The 13,942-nt window shown below is 41.3% G+C and overlaps 1 protein-coding gene across 11 annotated transcripts in view; it reads left to right on the top strand.

The window, feature by feature from the left end:
- Positions 1–13,942, top strand: part of LOC126095728 (anaphase-promoting complex subunit 4) — a 135,818-nt gene that overhangs the window by 66,845 nt on the left and 55,031 nt on the right. For all 11 annotated transcript variants that reach the window (XM_049910496.1, XM_049910491.1, XM_049910495.1 and 8 more), the window contains one exon: positions 6,040–6,328. In XM_049910496.1, coding sequence (XP_049766453.1) covers positions 6,040–6,328 — 289 coding nt within the window. The remainder of the gene's footprint in view (positions 1–6,039; positions 6,329–13,942) is intronic.

Here is a 13,942-nt window from a genome sequence, read left to right as displayed (position 1 = left end):
ACATTGCTTTGCATGTTATTCAAGTGAGTTATATTGTGGTCTGTATTGCTCCTAATATATCTACAGCAACTGTGTGTAGGAACCTTTTTTATGTTCACACCTAGTTCTACTGAACGATGGTCTGACAAGGCACTTATAACAACAGAAGATGTAAGATCATAAAGATGAATACCAGTGATTGTGTTATCTATTGCAGACTGGCATGTTTCAGTCTCCCTGGTTGCAGAATTTATCAGGTATCTTACATTATATTCAAGCAGAGTACACTTCAATAGCCTAGTCTGTAACTTACCTACTAATACATTTATGTTGAAATCTCATATAATTACTAACTTATTCAGGTGTGACATTATTGTGGCCCTCAAAAATTAAATTACTTTATTGAAAAAATCTTTATAATATGTTTAAAATTAGTTGTGACTTTTGACGTTTGGCTCAGAGGACAGAAGGTGACGATGTTGCCCAGGTAACACCAATGGCTAGCCAGCTTTTCCTACCATGCCACCAGCGATTTGGTTGGTAAAGCACCCCTGTTGCCACGCCATGGGTAAACAGTACCACGTGGCGTCGCACATTAGAATCATCTACTTTCATTAGCCCTCATTGTAAAGTGGTACTTCCTGATGTTGAAGAGTTCTGCAGCTGTCAAGTACTTGCTCTGCGTAGAAAGAAATGTTCCACTGAATCAAGTTGAATGTAGCACGTATAAGGCTAAGTTAATGGAACTAGCTATGCTGTACAAGCCAAAAACTACGTCACCTGGTCGAGAAAGTAGCTAATGCTAAAGGACATATTTTAATGAGGCTGCCTCCATATCACGGTCATTTAAATTCAATTGAGAATATATACACCTACATGAAAAGTAAGGAGAGCAATTAAAAATATGCTCAGTGAAGTTCAAGTATTGACAAAAGAGCCACTGCAAATGTTACACCACAGGACTGGTCTTGAGTTATCAGCCATACCAAGAAGGTAGTTGAGGGATTCATGAAGGACTGTGACAAGTTTTGAGTAATACGTAACTTCTCTTGTTGCCATGTTAAATCTGCTTCTTTGCCAAAATACAGCAGAGTGGCTCTGAGTTAAAAAAAATTTGCAACACAGTCCTGAAACAGTGTAATATTAAACTAACAACTGGGGGCAAGACAAGTCAATAGTTTATGAAAAAGCCTATTATCAGTATAAAAATGAACGTGTAAATTCTTCACTGATATTGTTGCAAAACACACAGCAATTCTTGCTTCACCAGCTATCGATCGTGCTTAAAAATCACATTATTTCATTGAAAAAATCTGTATTAGTTTGAATATTGTGATATATACAGAAGTTTCATGGATTAATTGGCAAAATACTCTCTTCTTTGTATGCTATCATTTGCCAAAATCTTGTTCCGATATCTCACACTGTTTAAGAGATACAAGGGGTTTGTAAATATTTCATTCTGGTTGGTTCACTGGCGTGTGCTTTCGTGACACAGCGCTCTTTACATAGACTCCATTTTCTCGAGACTGGAGACAGATAATGATATCCTTCCAAGTTTAAATAATAAAGCAGACTTTAACTTCTTGAGGTAGGTTACCTAATATCAAAAATTCATAATAACTATGACCATGATAGGCAGTTCTTCACAAAGTTGATGAAATATAAGGTGTGTGAGAATGAGAGTTTATTACCGAATAGTTTCCTTAAAATCATTTGAGAAAGATCACAGATCAGCCGGCTTGCGCGGCTTGCTTCTCACGCAGATGAGAGAGCTTGACAGGTACCGCGCTGAGTAGGCCCTGTTGACATGTTCAGTACACGCTGGCAACTGCGCTTCTCTCCACTCGCAATGTACTCAACTGTCAAAACTCGCAACAAATTTACACGCACTATAGTTGCTTGAATATCATCTGCAAGTTTTGCGTAATAATCACTTGGAAAAATACTCTCCTCTTTGTGTGCTATCATTTGTGAAATCCTGTTTCTATGTATCAAATCTTTTATGAGATATGAGGGATTCATGAACATTTCATTCTTGCTTTTTCATTGGCACACATGTTCAGGACAGAACACTTTACATACATTCCATTTTCTTGACATTGGAGACCGATAGCATAGCCTTCAAAGCTTAAAAAATAATTCAGTATGTTATATGTATTTATATGCAGCAACCTATGACCTAACATGCACCAAACACAGATTCATAGAGACCCCTAATTCTTCACTGCAACTTTAAGAATTTATTGCAGTAGTTTACCTACTCACTAAATATGATAATAACTATGACCATTAATGAAATGTTAGGCAGACCATCATGCAGCTGATGAATGAAACAAAGATGTATGAGAATCAGATTTTTTTTTTTACTGAACAGTTTCTTTAAAATGATTGAAAGATTGCAGATCGGCTGGCAGATGCAGGGCATTCTTTTTTTGTATTGATGGTAACTGGTGTTGTCTGAGAATTCCCACTCTGTAAGCTGTGGACTCTGACCACAATCTATTGGTTATGACCTGTAGATTAAAACTGAAGAAACTGCAAAAAGGTGGGAATTTAAGGAGATGGGACCTGGATAAACTGAAAGAACCAGAGGTTGTACAGAGTTTCAGGGAGAGCATAAGGGAACAATTGACAGGACTGGGGGAAAGAAATACAGTAGAAGAAGAATGGGTAGCTTTGAGGGATGAAGTAGTGAAGGCAGCAGAGGATCAAGTAGGTAAAAAGACGAGGGCTAATAGAAATCCTTGGGTAACAGAAGAAATATTGAATTTAATTGATGAAAGGAGAAAATATAAAAATGCAGTAAATGAAGCAGGCAAAAAGGAATACAAACGTCTCAAAAATGAGATCGACAGGAAGTGCAGAATGGCTAAGCAGGGATGGCTAGAGGACAAATGTAAGGATGTAGAGGCTTATCTCACTAGGGGTAAGATAGATACTGCCTACAGGAAAGTTAGAGAGACCTTTGGAGATAAGACAACCACTTGTATGAACATCAAGAGCTCAGATGGAAACCCAGTTCTAAGCAAAGAAGGGAAAGCAGAAAGGTGGAAGGAGTATATAGAGGGTCTATACAAGGGCGATGTACTTGAGGACAATATTATGGAAATGGAAGAGAATTTAGATGAAGATGAAATGGGAGATACGATACTGCGTGAAGAGTTTGACAGAGCACTGAAAGACCTGAGTCGAAACAAGGCCCCCGGAGTAGACAACATTCCAGTAGAACTACTGACGGCCTTGGGAGAGCCAGTCCTGACAAAACTCTACCATCTGGTGAGCAAGATGTATGAAACAGGCGAAATACCCTCAGACTTCAAGAAGAATATAATAATTCCAATCCCAAAGAAAGCAGGTGTTGACAGATGTGAAAATTACCGAACAATCAGTTTAATAAGCCACAGCTGCAAAATACTAACACGAATTCTTTACAGACGAATGGAAAAACTAGTAGAAGCCGACCTCGGGGAAGATCAGTTTGGATTCCGTAGAAATACTGGAACACGTGAGGCAATACTGACCTTACGACTTATCTTAGAAGAAAGATTAAGGAAAGGCAAACCTACGTTTCTAGCATTTGTAGACTTAGAGAAAGCTTTTGACAATGTTGACTGGAATACTCTCTTTCAGATTCTAAAGGTTGCAGGGGTAAAATACAGGGAGCGAAAGGCTATTTACAATTTGTACAGAAACCAGATGGCAGTTGTAAGAGTCGAGGGGCATGAGAGGGAAGCAGCGGTTGGGAAGGGAGTGAGACAGGGTTGTAGCCTCTCCCCAATGTTATTCAATCTGTATATTGAGCAAGCAGTAAAGGAAACAAAAGAAAAATTCGGAGTAGGTATTAAAATCCATGGAGAAGAAATAAAAACTTTGAGATTCGCCGATGACATTGTAATTCTGTCAGAGACAGCAAAGGACTTGGAAGAGCAGTTGAACGGAATGGATGGTGTCTTGAAGGGAGGATATAAGATGAACATCAACAAAAGCAAAACAAGGATAATGGAATGTAGTCGAATTAAGTCGGGTGATGCTGAGGGTATTAGATTAGGAAATGAGACACTTAAAGTAGTAAAGGAGTTTTGTTATTTGGGGAGCCAAATAACTGATGATGGTCGAAGTAGAGAGGATATAAAATGTAGACTGGCAATGGCAAGGAAAGCGTTTCTGAAGAAGAGAAATTTGTTAACATCGAGTATAGATTTAAGTGTCAGGAAGTCATTTCTGAAAGTATTTGTATGGAGTGTAGCCATGTATGGAAGTGAAACATGGACGGTAAATAGTTTGGACAAGAAGAGAATAGAAGCTTTTGAAATGTGGTGCTACAGAAGAATGCTGAAGATTAGATGGGTAGATCACATAACTAATGAGGAAGTATTGAATAGGATTGGGGAGAAGAGAAGTTTGTGGCACAACTTGACCAGAAGAAGGGATCGGTTGGTAGGACATGTTCTGAGGCATCAAGGGATCACCAGTTTAGTATTGGAGGGCAGCGTGGAGGGTAAAAATCGTAGGGGGAGACCAAGAGATGAATACACTAAGCAGATTCAGAAGGATGTAGGTTGCAGTAGGTACTGGGAGATGAAGAAGCTTGCACAGGATAGAGTAGCATGGAGAGCTGCATCAAACCAGTCTCAGGACTGAAGACAACAACAACAACAAGCTGTGACATCAGACAGGACAAGGAGAATAGCATTGGAACTATCATCAAAAACACGCACAGCCTGTTAGCAGATGACAGCTTGTAAGGGAGCCATTGTGTGAGTCACCAAGTAAGTGCACAGCGATCCTTACTCCATGTGAGACTGACTTTAATGTCAATATTTAGTAAGTTTATTGATGTTACAATTTGCACAGTCGCAAATAAGACACAAAAATTATTTTCAGTTAGGCTTTGCCTCCTTGCCTATGGTTCAGAGTTCAGTTATGAACTGATGCAAAGCTATTCAACTGGCTCCCATCTAACATAAAGAAAGAAATTGTGAATCCCTTCCTGTTCAAAATAAAATTAAAAAGATGCCCCATTAGTCTCTCTTTCTGCAAATTATCTGATTACGTAGATTCAAGGATTGCAAGTATCTGTTAGATACACAGCAAGCGGCATGTTCATGGCAAAACTGCATGATGTGGTAGTGTAATGTAAACAAGCTTCTGTTATTATAGATGTAGGCAACTTTCAAAAATACTATTATGATCAAGTAAAATTATGCTGCTAACAGGAGATAAATAGCAGCTCTTAAATGTAACTTGGAAGCAGCAGCTTTTACTGAATAGTGGCGTTGTGTCATAAGACATAAACCTGAGTTACTAGCCTACATTTAGCTGCTATAAACAATAGTTTTAACAGTACAGTGATACTTTGTTATTAACGCAGTGTACAGCTTATGTTTTTATGAGTTTCTTCTCAGTTGTTAATCTATGCCTTGACTTGTTCCACATCCCTGAAGGTACTTCTGCTTAGTATCTACACAACAAGATGAATAAAAGAAGGAATTAATTAAGTAACTGATATTAACAAATTATGAAACAGAATTTGTAGCCAAGACGTACCTTCAGGGAATGAAATACTTAATACTGCCAATAGACACATACTAAACTACACTTATAAGCAGGGCCAGTTTAAGGCGCCAGGCTGAGGAGGGCCACAGAGGTGACCCTAGTGATAAATTTGTACCATGATTAGTATTGAAAACAATCCATTTCCACACTCACACGGTTTAGGGTTATTTTTATAGATCTTACTAAGCGTTCATGCGACTCCAGTTAATGTATGCACGAGGGAGCGAAGGAGTGTCACCGAGTTATGTCACTTTTTTTGGAGTAATGGAGGGTGGGGGTGCCAAATGATAAGTCGCTTATGTGAAAAAATGGTAAGAATGAAAGTAAATATTGGCAAATAATTCCGTCTCATAATTTTATAGAATTGTGTGTGTGTGTGGGGGGGGGGTATTTTTTTTTAAACAGGTATAATTCCAAATTTTTCATGTTGTTTGTGGCAAGCATTTGAAATTAAGTTTTATATGTAAGAACTAGTTACATACCATTGTCTCTCTTCTCCAGATTTCTTCTTCACGACCTGACAGAAAAAGGGTTGAAGAAACTTGGACATTCTATTGAACTTAGTTACTCAAATATTCAAAAACTTGTACTGAAACATCTGAATACAGTTGGACAGAGTCTAGCATATCATTTGGCAGAAGTACGTGGAATGTCACGGCTAGAAGACCGCTACAAAGTATTGGGACTGGAAGAAGCTGCCGTCACAAAAGCCATTGCGGCCACTGGAGCATTTCTGGTTAAAGCAACAGAAATACAGCAAGTTATTGACAGCTCTATGAAGAATTACAAGGTGTGTTGAATCCACTTGATGCTCCACCTGAATGTGTTGAGCTTGCTTCAGCAATTTTTCTTCTCATCCTCCATCTTTTACCAAGTGTTTTTTTTTTTTTTTAATACTGGTCGGGATCTGATACATAGGGTCATTCACCAGTATTTAGTTTATGACTAGTTTCTTTCAGTAACACCTAGCACTTAATATAAGTATTGCTGTTGGATCTTATTGGATGTTTTCTGACCAAAATAGCTTAAAAAGGCAGGGCCACTAGTCAAAGCTGCCATGTAGTCTCCCAATTTCAGTGCAAACTATGCAGTGTTCTATATGTGCACAATCGCTAACGAGCTGTCTGCGCTGTTCTGACTACGAACCCAACAAAACGCACAGCTGTAAAAGAGACAAAATTTATTAGATCATGGAGTGACATCCACAAGAATACAATGAAAGTAGTTTACACGTTTCATACACATCCAACAATTGAGGGAGGAAGGCTAGGCATTGCCATCCACAATGCCTTGTTTGAAGACGTGCCCGTGGCAATGGGCAGCAGCAAAAAGTGCTAAAAGTTCCTGATCCACCCAGACTCGTATGCACAGACAAAAGTGAATAGTATGACAGCAACCCCACCACCCATCAACCTTGAGGCGACTGGTGGACAGGAGCCACCTGAATGTCGAAATCCATGACAAGGGGTGCAAACCTGGGCTACGACAGCAGCAGATTTGAGAGAAGAGACTCTGGCAATAGACCTGGCCTCTGTCCCCACTAATGGTATTGCCTGCTCAATGCAGTGGGAGACCCTGGCCCAAGTTACATGAAAGAAACCTGCTGTTGATGCTGACAAAGCCCTGACCATTTGGGATAGGTTGACATGACCAGGCTTGCTTGATCCGCAGAGGGACCAGGGCCAGCAAAAAGAAGGCAGCAGGCCCACAACCCATTGAGGGGCCTCAGTGTCCATCTTAGGATGCAACTGGTTCTGATGGCATGTCACAAGTCAATCCTTGGTGTGAATTTGAACACACTGCGAGCGCGCTGGCTATGGACCAAGGCCGGAATCCAGTGAGGTCGCCATCCAAACGACCTGTCCCAGTGTCAGGTACCCGGGGGGGGGGGGGGGGTGTATGGTGTCGCTGTGAGACACCTGCCTGGCAGCAAGAGGTTGTGCAGCATCCATGGCTGATGGTCACGCACTAGGTCAGCCCAAATTGCCATCAATCTACAAGAGCTTAAAAAAGTGGGAGAGCCTCCTCGGTTGGAAAATCTTCTATGTACTTGTGCATTAGCATCTTAAATGTTCAGGCAAAAGGTTCCACCTTGCCATACAGCTGCAGATTGAATAAAAGTACCATCACTTGGCAAATGTCATTGTATGTACAGAAGTCCTTGAAAGAATGCGCCAAGAACTGAGGACCATTATCTGAAACCAGGGTGCAAGGCAAGACTTCTAAGGAGAATATCGTCAACACATCCTTGACAGTCACATATGCTGTTGCAGACTGGCTATGAAAGACATAAGGAAAATGATAAAGGGCATCAGTTGCCAGTAACCAAAAAGAGTCTCAAAAAGAACCAGTGAGATCAATGTGGACTCTTTCCCCAGGTTTTATAGGGGCTGGCCCTGGCGAAAAAACAGTGAACAGCACTGCCTGCTGATCTGCGCACTTGCAGCAAGCCCCAACAAGGTGTTCGACTCCACCCAGCCAAAACACATGGCAACACACTAGCAGTTTTGTGCGAGAGATCTCTCAGTGACTCTGATGTAATAAAGCAGAATACCTCCCGTCACGGAGCTGCTGGAACCAGAACGTGGGGAGTAAACCCTTCTGTCAGCAGGAGAATAATGCCATCCAAGAGGGAGAGGCAGTGGTGCAACACAAAAATTCTGAAGCAGGCCCATGTCTGGCCTGACGAACAGTCGGTCTACCTGTGTTGTATCGTGCGTATGATCTTCTGGAGCACTGAATACGCCACCGCAGCTGAGGCAATATGGGAACTGGTGATTGGGAAGCGATCCTCCATGTGCCTCACCTCCATATTCAGTTACCAACAAAGCAGACCCTCCTCAATGAACAACAGATCAGGACCCATGGGGACTGGGGTAGAGCATTCATGTTTGCATGTTGCAACATGGGCCGAAAGTGGGTCTCATAATTGTACTGGGAATAGAGCCCATCATTGAAGACAATGAGTAGTTTTGTCTGGTAAGAACACCAACGGGCTAAACAGGGAAACCAAGAGCTCATGGTCAGTAATTAAATGGAATGTTGCACCAACAAGAATAAATTATTTCTTTCAGGCAAAGACAATAGCAAGAGCTTCTTTTTCCACCTGAGAATAATTTTTGCCGAAACAAGTTTAGCGTTTTCGTTGCAAAGGCAATAGGTTGTTCAGAGCCTCTGAATGATGCTGGGCCAAGATCGCCCCCATCCCATATTGGGATTTGTCCATGGCTAGGACCAAATGCTTGCGGGATTGAAATGTTGCAAGGTATGGTGCAGAGCAAAGACTATCCTTAAAGCTGCACAAAAGCATGCTCACAGTCTGCAGACCAGACGAAAGGAGCACTTTTCCAAAACAATAGATGTAAGGGGTGGGCAATAGTAGCCATTAAGGGAATAAACTTGTGATAGTATGCCATTTTTCTAAGAAAAGCCTGAAGTTCTTGTAGATTAAACAGATGGGACAAACCCATAATAGTGGCAACATGTTGTTCCATGGGGTGCACACCCTGTCAGAAAATTTCATAACCAAAATGAACAATGGAAGACTGGAAAAAGTGAGATTTAGGGAGATAACATGTGAGGCCCATGGCCGGTAAAGTGGTAAACAAAGGATAGATGTTACTTAGGTGATCCTCTCTGGTAGCACGTGTCAAGATTATATCATCGAGATAGTAATGTAATAAGTGACAACTTTCGTAATCAGTTTTAAGAAAGATGGCAGGCTCTATAGTGACCCCAAACATTAGACGTTGATATTGATAGAGGCCAAAACACTCATTAAGCACAAGCAACTGCTTCAATGCCTCGTCTAATGGAATCTGAAGGTAGGCTTTGGCCTAGTCAATTTTCAGAAAGAATAGTCCCCCAGCCAACTCTGTGAGCCATTCATCCAGATGAAGAAGGGGACAAATGTCTGTGACTGCCTACGCGTTAATATCAACCTTTAAGTTGCCACAAAGCCAAAGCTGATTGAACACCTTCTTTACAGTCACTAAGGGTTTAGGCCGTTCACATACAGAAATCGAGATAATCACTCCCAATGGTGTTAAGTGATCCAGCTCCATCTTAATATGGTTGCGTAAAGTTACTGGCACTGGCTGTGCCCAGAAAAAGTGAAGACAGGCAGAAGGTTTGAAGTTGATGCATTCCATCAAATTGTTTGCACAGTGTAACCCTTGGCCAAGCAGATTTGAAAAACTCAACACAAGGAGTCCAGTTCATGATAAGGCATGTGGTCTGACATCAGGTGCAACACATGAACAATAGGTAAACGAAAAGTAACAAAGGCATCTAACCCAAACAAATTTTCACTAACTGCATCGTTAACCACCAAGTGAGTAATAGAATGGACAGCTGACTTGTAAACTGTGTCAGCCGTTAATAGGAATAGGCTGTTGTTAATAGGTTACCAGCTGATTCTCAGTGTGTGCAAATGGTGGGGACCCTAGCCTGACATACGTCTGTGAGCTGAGCAGGGATGCTGCAGGCCCTATGTTGATTTGTAGGATTACTTCACCCGCACTTCAATGAAAAGTTTGTTCTGGGCTGCAGACAACAGCGAACCAAATGACGCAACAGTATGAATATCCATGTCCATTGATTCCTGCAATTACTCATCAGGGAGGGGATCGACATGCAGCTGCTAAGTGACCCCGTTTTTTTTTTTTTTATTTTCTTTTTAAATTACTTAATTATAAAACAGGCAAGAGGTCCACAGCTTGGGGCAGACTGCCATTTCATGCTGTACAAAACAAGAGGGACACAAAAGAAGGAAGTGATGTTTGATGTACCAACTGACGCGTTTGTCCACATCGGCCTAGCGGTGTTTGTGCTGCCGCTATCTCCTCTTCACCAGGACATTAGGCCTGATGTGCTGGGGCTGTATGCTTCCAACAATGGCAGCTTCACTCTAAGGCCATGAAATGAGAATGAAATACTGTGCAATACTCAGAACCTCTTCTAATGTAGAGTCGTCAAACTGAAGGGCACGTTGAAGCACCTCCTTGTCTGGGGGCAAATAAATGATATGTGTGTCTTACCATGGCATTCGCATATGACTCCTGAGACATGGCCGTAACGAACTGACACTTGTGAATGAAGCTCGACCAACCAACTCAACACAATTGCTGCAGCTGTTTGTGGCATTGGTAGAATTCAGCACACACAGCGACCATGTGTATGCGTTGTTTGGTAGGATGACAGCAAACTAAACAAATTGACAAAAGAAAGTGAGGCTGATTCCTGCAGTGGAGCTAACTGTCACAGTAAGTGATAAGTGCGAGGCTGTATCCACAATAAGAAACGAGCCTTACAGACATCCATACCGACTGCTTGGAACACCATGAAATGTTAGTGAAGCTGTTTCTTGTAAGCATCCTAGACTCCCATGGATCCATAATATGGGGGGGGGGGGGGGGGGGGGAATGGTGGTGTGTGAACAACCTGGGCTGAGCCTGGGTCAGCAAAGTCAACAATTGTTGTGACAGTCACATGCATCTACTGCTGTAGCAGAAGTGCTCATGCAAGAACCAAACAGCAGAAAACCACAGAATCTGAAACACACAAAAATTTGTCCATTGGTGTCACCACTTGTGTTCTAACTAGGGTCACAAGGAATCAAACCTGTAAAAGAAATATAATTTATTGGGTCGTGAATTGGTATCCGCAAGAATATAAAGAAAGTAGTTTACGCACCTTGAACACATTTAACAGCCTAGGGCCCAGAGGTCCGTGCATGCCCTTATCAAGAAGTTATCCATGTCACATGTCACTGGTGTAGTGCTGCACTTACATGACAGACCTGGTGACAGTGGTCAGTGACCGGGCAGCCCCTGGTGGCTGCCTAGTGTAGATGCGGGTGCGCCATTTGAATGTCGGCATGCACTACGCTTGCTGTAGTGGCACAAAATGCTCACTGTGGGCTGTAGATGTAGTAACCGACAGGTTACTACATGTCCGCATGAATAACTACTGTCAAACTGTAACCGTTGACAGTTAGACCACCCAATTGCCAAGCATACCACACAACACTGTGTACTTGAGTACAGTGACTGCTTCACACCTGGATTCTTCACACCAACAACAGTTTTTCTGAATTTCACAGTTGTAAATTGTCTCTAACTGTGCATCTCTCATTCCTTTAAGCCCCCTGGCCTCAACCTGCCTCTGTCCCCTTCCATGCACCCACTTCAGCTTCAATCAAGCCTGCTATACTCTCAGCACATCTGCCTAATCCTTTCCCTTTTTGCTTCTCTCATTGGGAGAGTAAACATCACAGATGATGTAGTGAAGAATCATATGCCACAACTGCAATGGTCTGGTGGCCAACCACAGGAATATACTGTGGAACAAGTGGCACTTCTGCAGCTGGGTGTTGTAAAAGTATCTTATTGCTATGGGGATGAAGAAAACAGAAATTGAAAATACTCAAAAAATTTTGAGACATGATGGCACCAGTCATGTTTGATGGGAGCAGACCATAAACAATTTGTTTGGTTACAGCTGAATACTCCAAATGTTATGTCAATCAGTGGGAAAATGAAAGTAATAGATCCAGGTCACAAAATTACTAGGAATTTTTTTATTGTTAAAGCAGGTGACCATTCCTAGTTAAGAAATAGTGATTCAGTCCTGTACAGGTGTACTGTAGTACAGCACACAGCTTATTGCCCTGTAATAGCTCTGAGACTGCTAAGCATAATGCCTGTTTGTACAGATGGATGATTGTCAACAATATCTAGGGAATTATTTTTTAAAAGCTGTAGATTTTCAAATTGTTTACAAAATAACATTATCCCCTTCAAAATATTCTCCATTACATCTAATACATTTCTCCTGCAGGAGCTTACACTGTTCAAAACATTTTCTGTAGCCATCTTTAGAAATGGCTGACAGGTCTTCCCTTTTTTTGAGTTCTTTATTGTTGTCTAATTAGTGTTCTTTCATGTGTGGAAATAATGAAAAGTCACACAGAGCCAGGTCATATGAGTAAGGTGTGTGGGGCAACAGAACCGTGCCATTTTTAACCAAAAGCAGTCTAACAGAGATGGCTGTGTATGCATATGCATTTCTTGGTGGAAGAACCAATCTCCTGTCTGCCACAAATCAGGTCTTTTTTGATGAACAAGATAACTCACTAATCTCTGACAGTTGATCAATAGTCTGTCGATAGTCTCTGAACACAAACTCTCGAATTTTTTCAATATTTTCGTCGATTTGTATGTCCAGAATGAGTTTTTCATCAGTCGACATGTTGCCATTTTTAAATTTAACAAACCATTTGTACACTTGACTTTTTCCTGTAGCATCATCTTGGTAAACTGTTTTCAACATTAAAACAGTTTCAGCAGCATTTTTACTGAGGAAAAAACAAAATTTCACAGCTGCACGTTGTTCACTTAAACTTGCCATCATAAAAAATGAAACAAGAACAAAATGGCACCAGCAAAAAAAATTACTGCTGATGAAGAGAACAAGCCAGGTCAACAACACAGGCGGCACTGAACTGACAATGATTTGTGCTATACACATCTAGTGGCAGAAATGTGTAATACAGAGGCTTTGCCCATGGCAATATTGTTCTATTTTTCTGGGTACCCCCTCGCTCAATGTGGAAAGGTTTGAAACCTGTTGTTAAGCCAGGGCACTGCATAAGCAGGGCACTGCACACAGTCTGATGATTAGGAGCTTTATCACTATGTCTCCTATCACTGTCAGGCACCAGGACTCGAATAGGCTTCCTCTGAGTCAAGTGCCACTGCCGTAGTGTGTGTTGACAGCCTTGGATTCAGAAGATGATAGCTACGAAATATGGTATGATGTTGAATGTTGCTTCTGTGGTTAAAAAGATCACCTTATTTTGTATTTAAAGAACTAATTGGGGAGGGGGACAAATGTTATGCTATCGCTACTCCATAACAGAAAAAACTCAGCTTGCAGGAAGGTACTAGAAAGCTAAGAATTATGGAAGGTGTGACCCATAGGAAACTATGAAGTAGTGCATGGGCAAACTTTATCACAAAAAAGTTCTGCATTTACAGAAAATAATCTTATTGCTTGAGGCTATAAAAATGACATGTAAATTTTCAACAATGTAGGAGGGGCAGATTGGTATTCACCACAAAGAGAAGGAAATTAATTGCAGACAGACACAATGAAAAGGAGTACTAGAAATATTTTCAGCTTTTGGACAAAGTTCTCCTTCAAAAGTAGAACTTTCACACAACAGCAACTCACATACACATGGCCACTGCCACCAGGCACTAAGATCTGAGTGCAGCACATAGACTGCAGTCAGGCGTCAACACCTGTTGATAATAGCCATTTGTGTGTGTGTTTCTGTTGTGTGAATGTGTGAGAGTTCCATATAGTGTTCTTTTTCATTGTTCCTGTCTGTAGCTCAATG

Source organism: Schistocerca cancellata, chromosome 8, assembly GCF_023864275.1.
Source record: "Schistocerca cancellata isolate TAMUIC-IGC-003103 chromosome 8, iqSchCanc2.1, whole genome shotgun sequence".
NCBI lineage: Eukaryota > Metazoa > Arthropoda > Insecta > Orthoptera > Acrididae > Schistocerca > Schistocerca cancellata.
The sequence above is the reverse complement of the archived record's forward strand: the minus strand, read 5'-3'. Positions and strand labels throughout refer to the sequence as shown.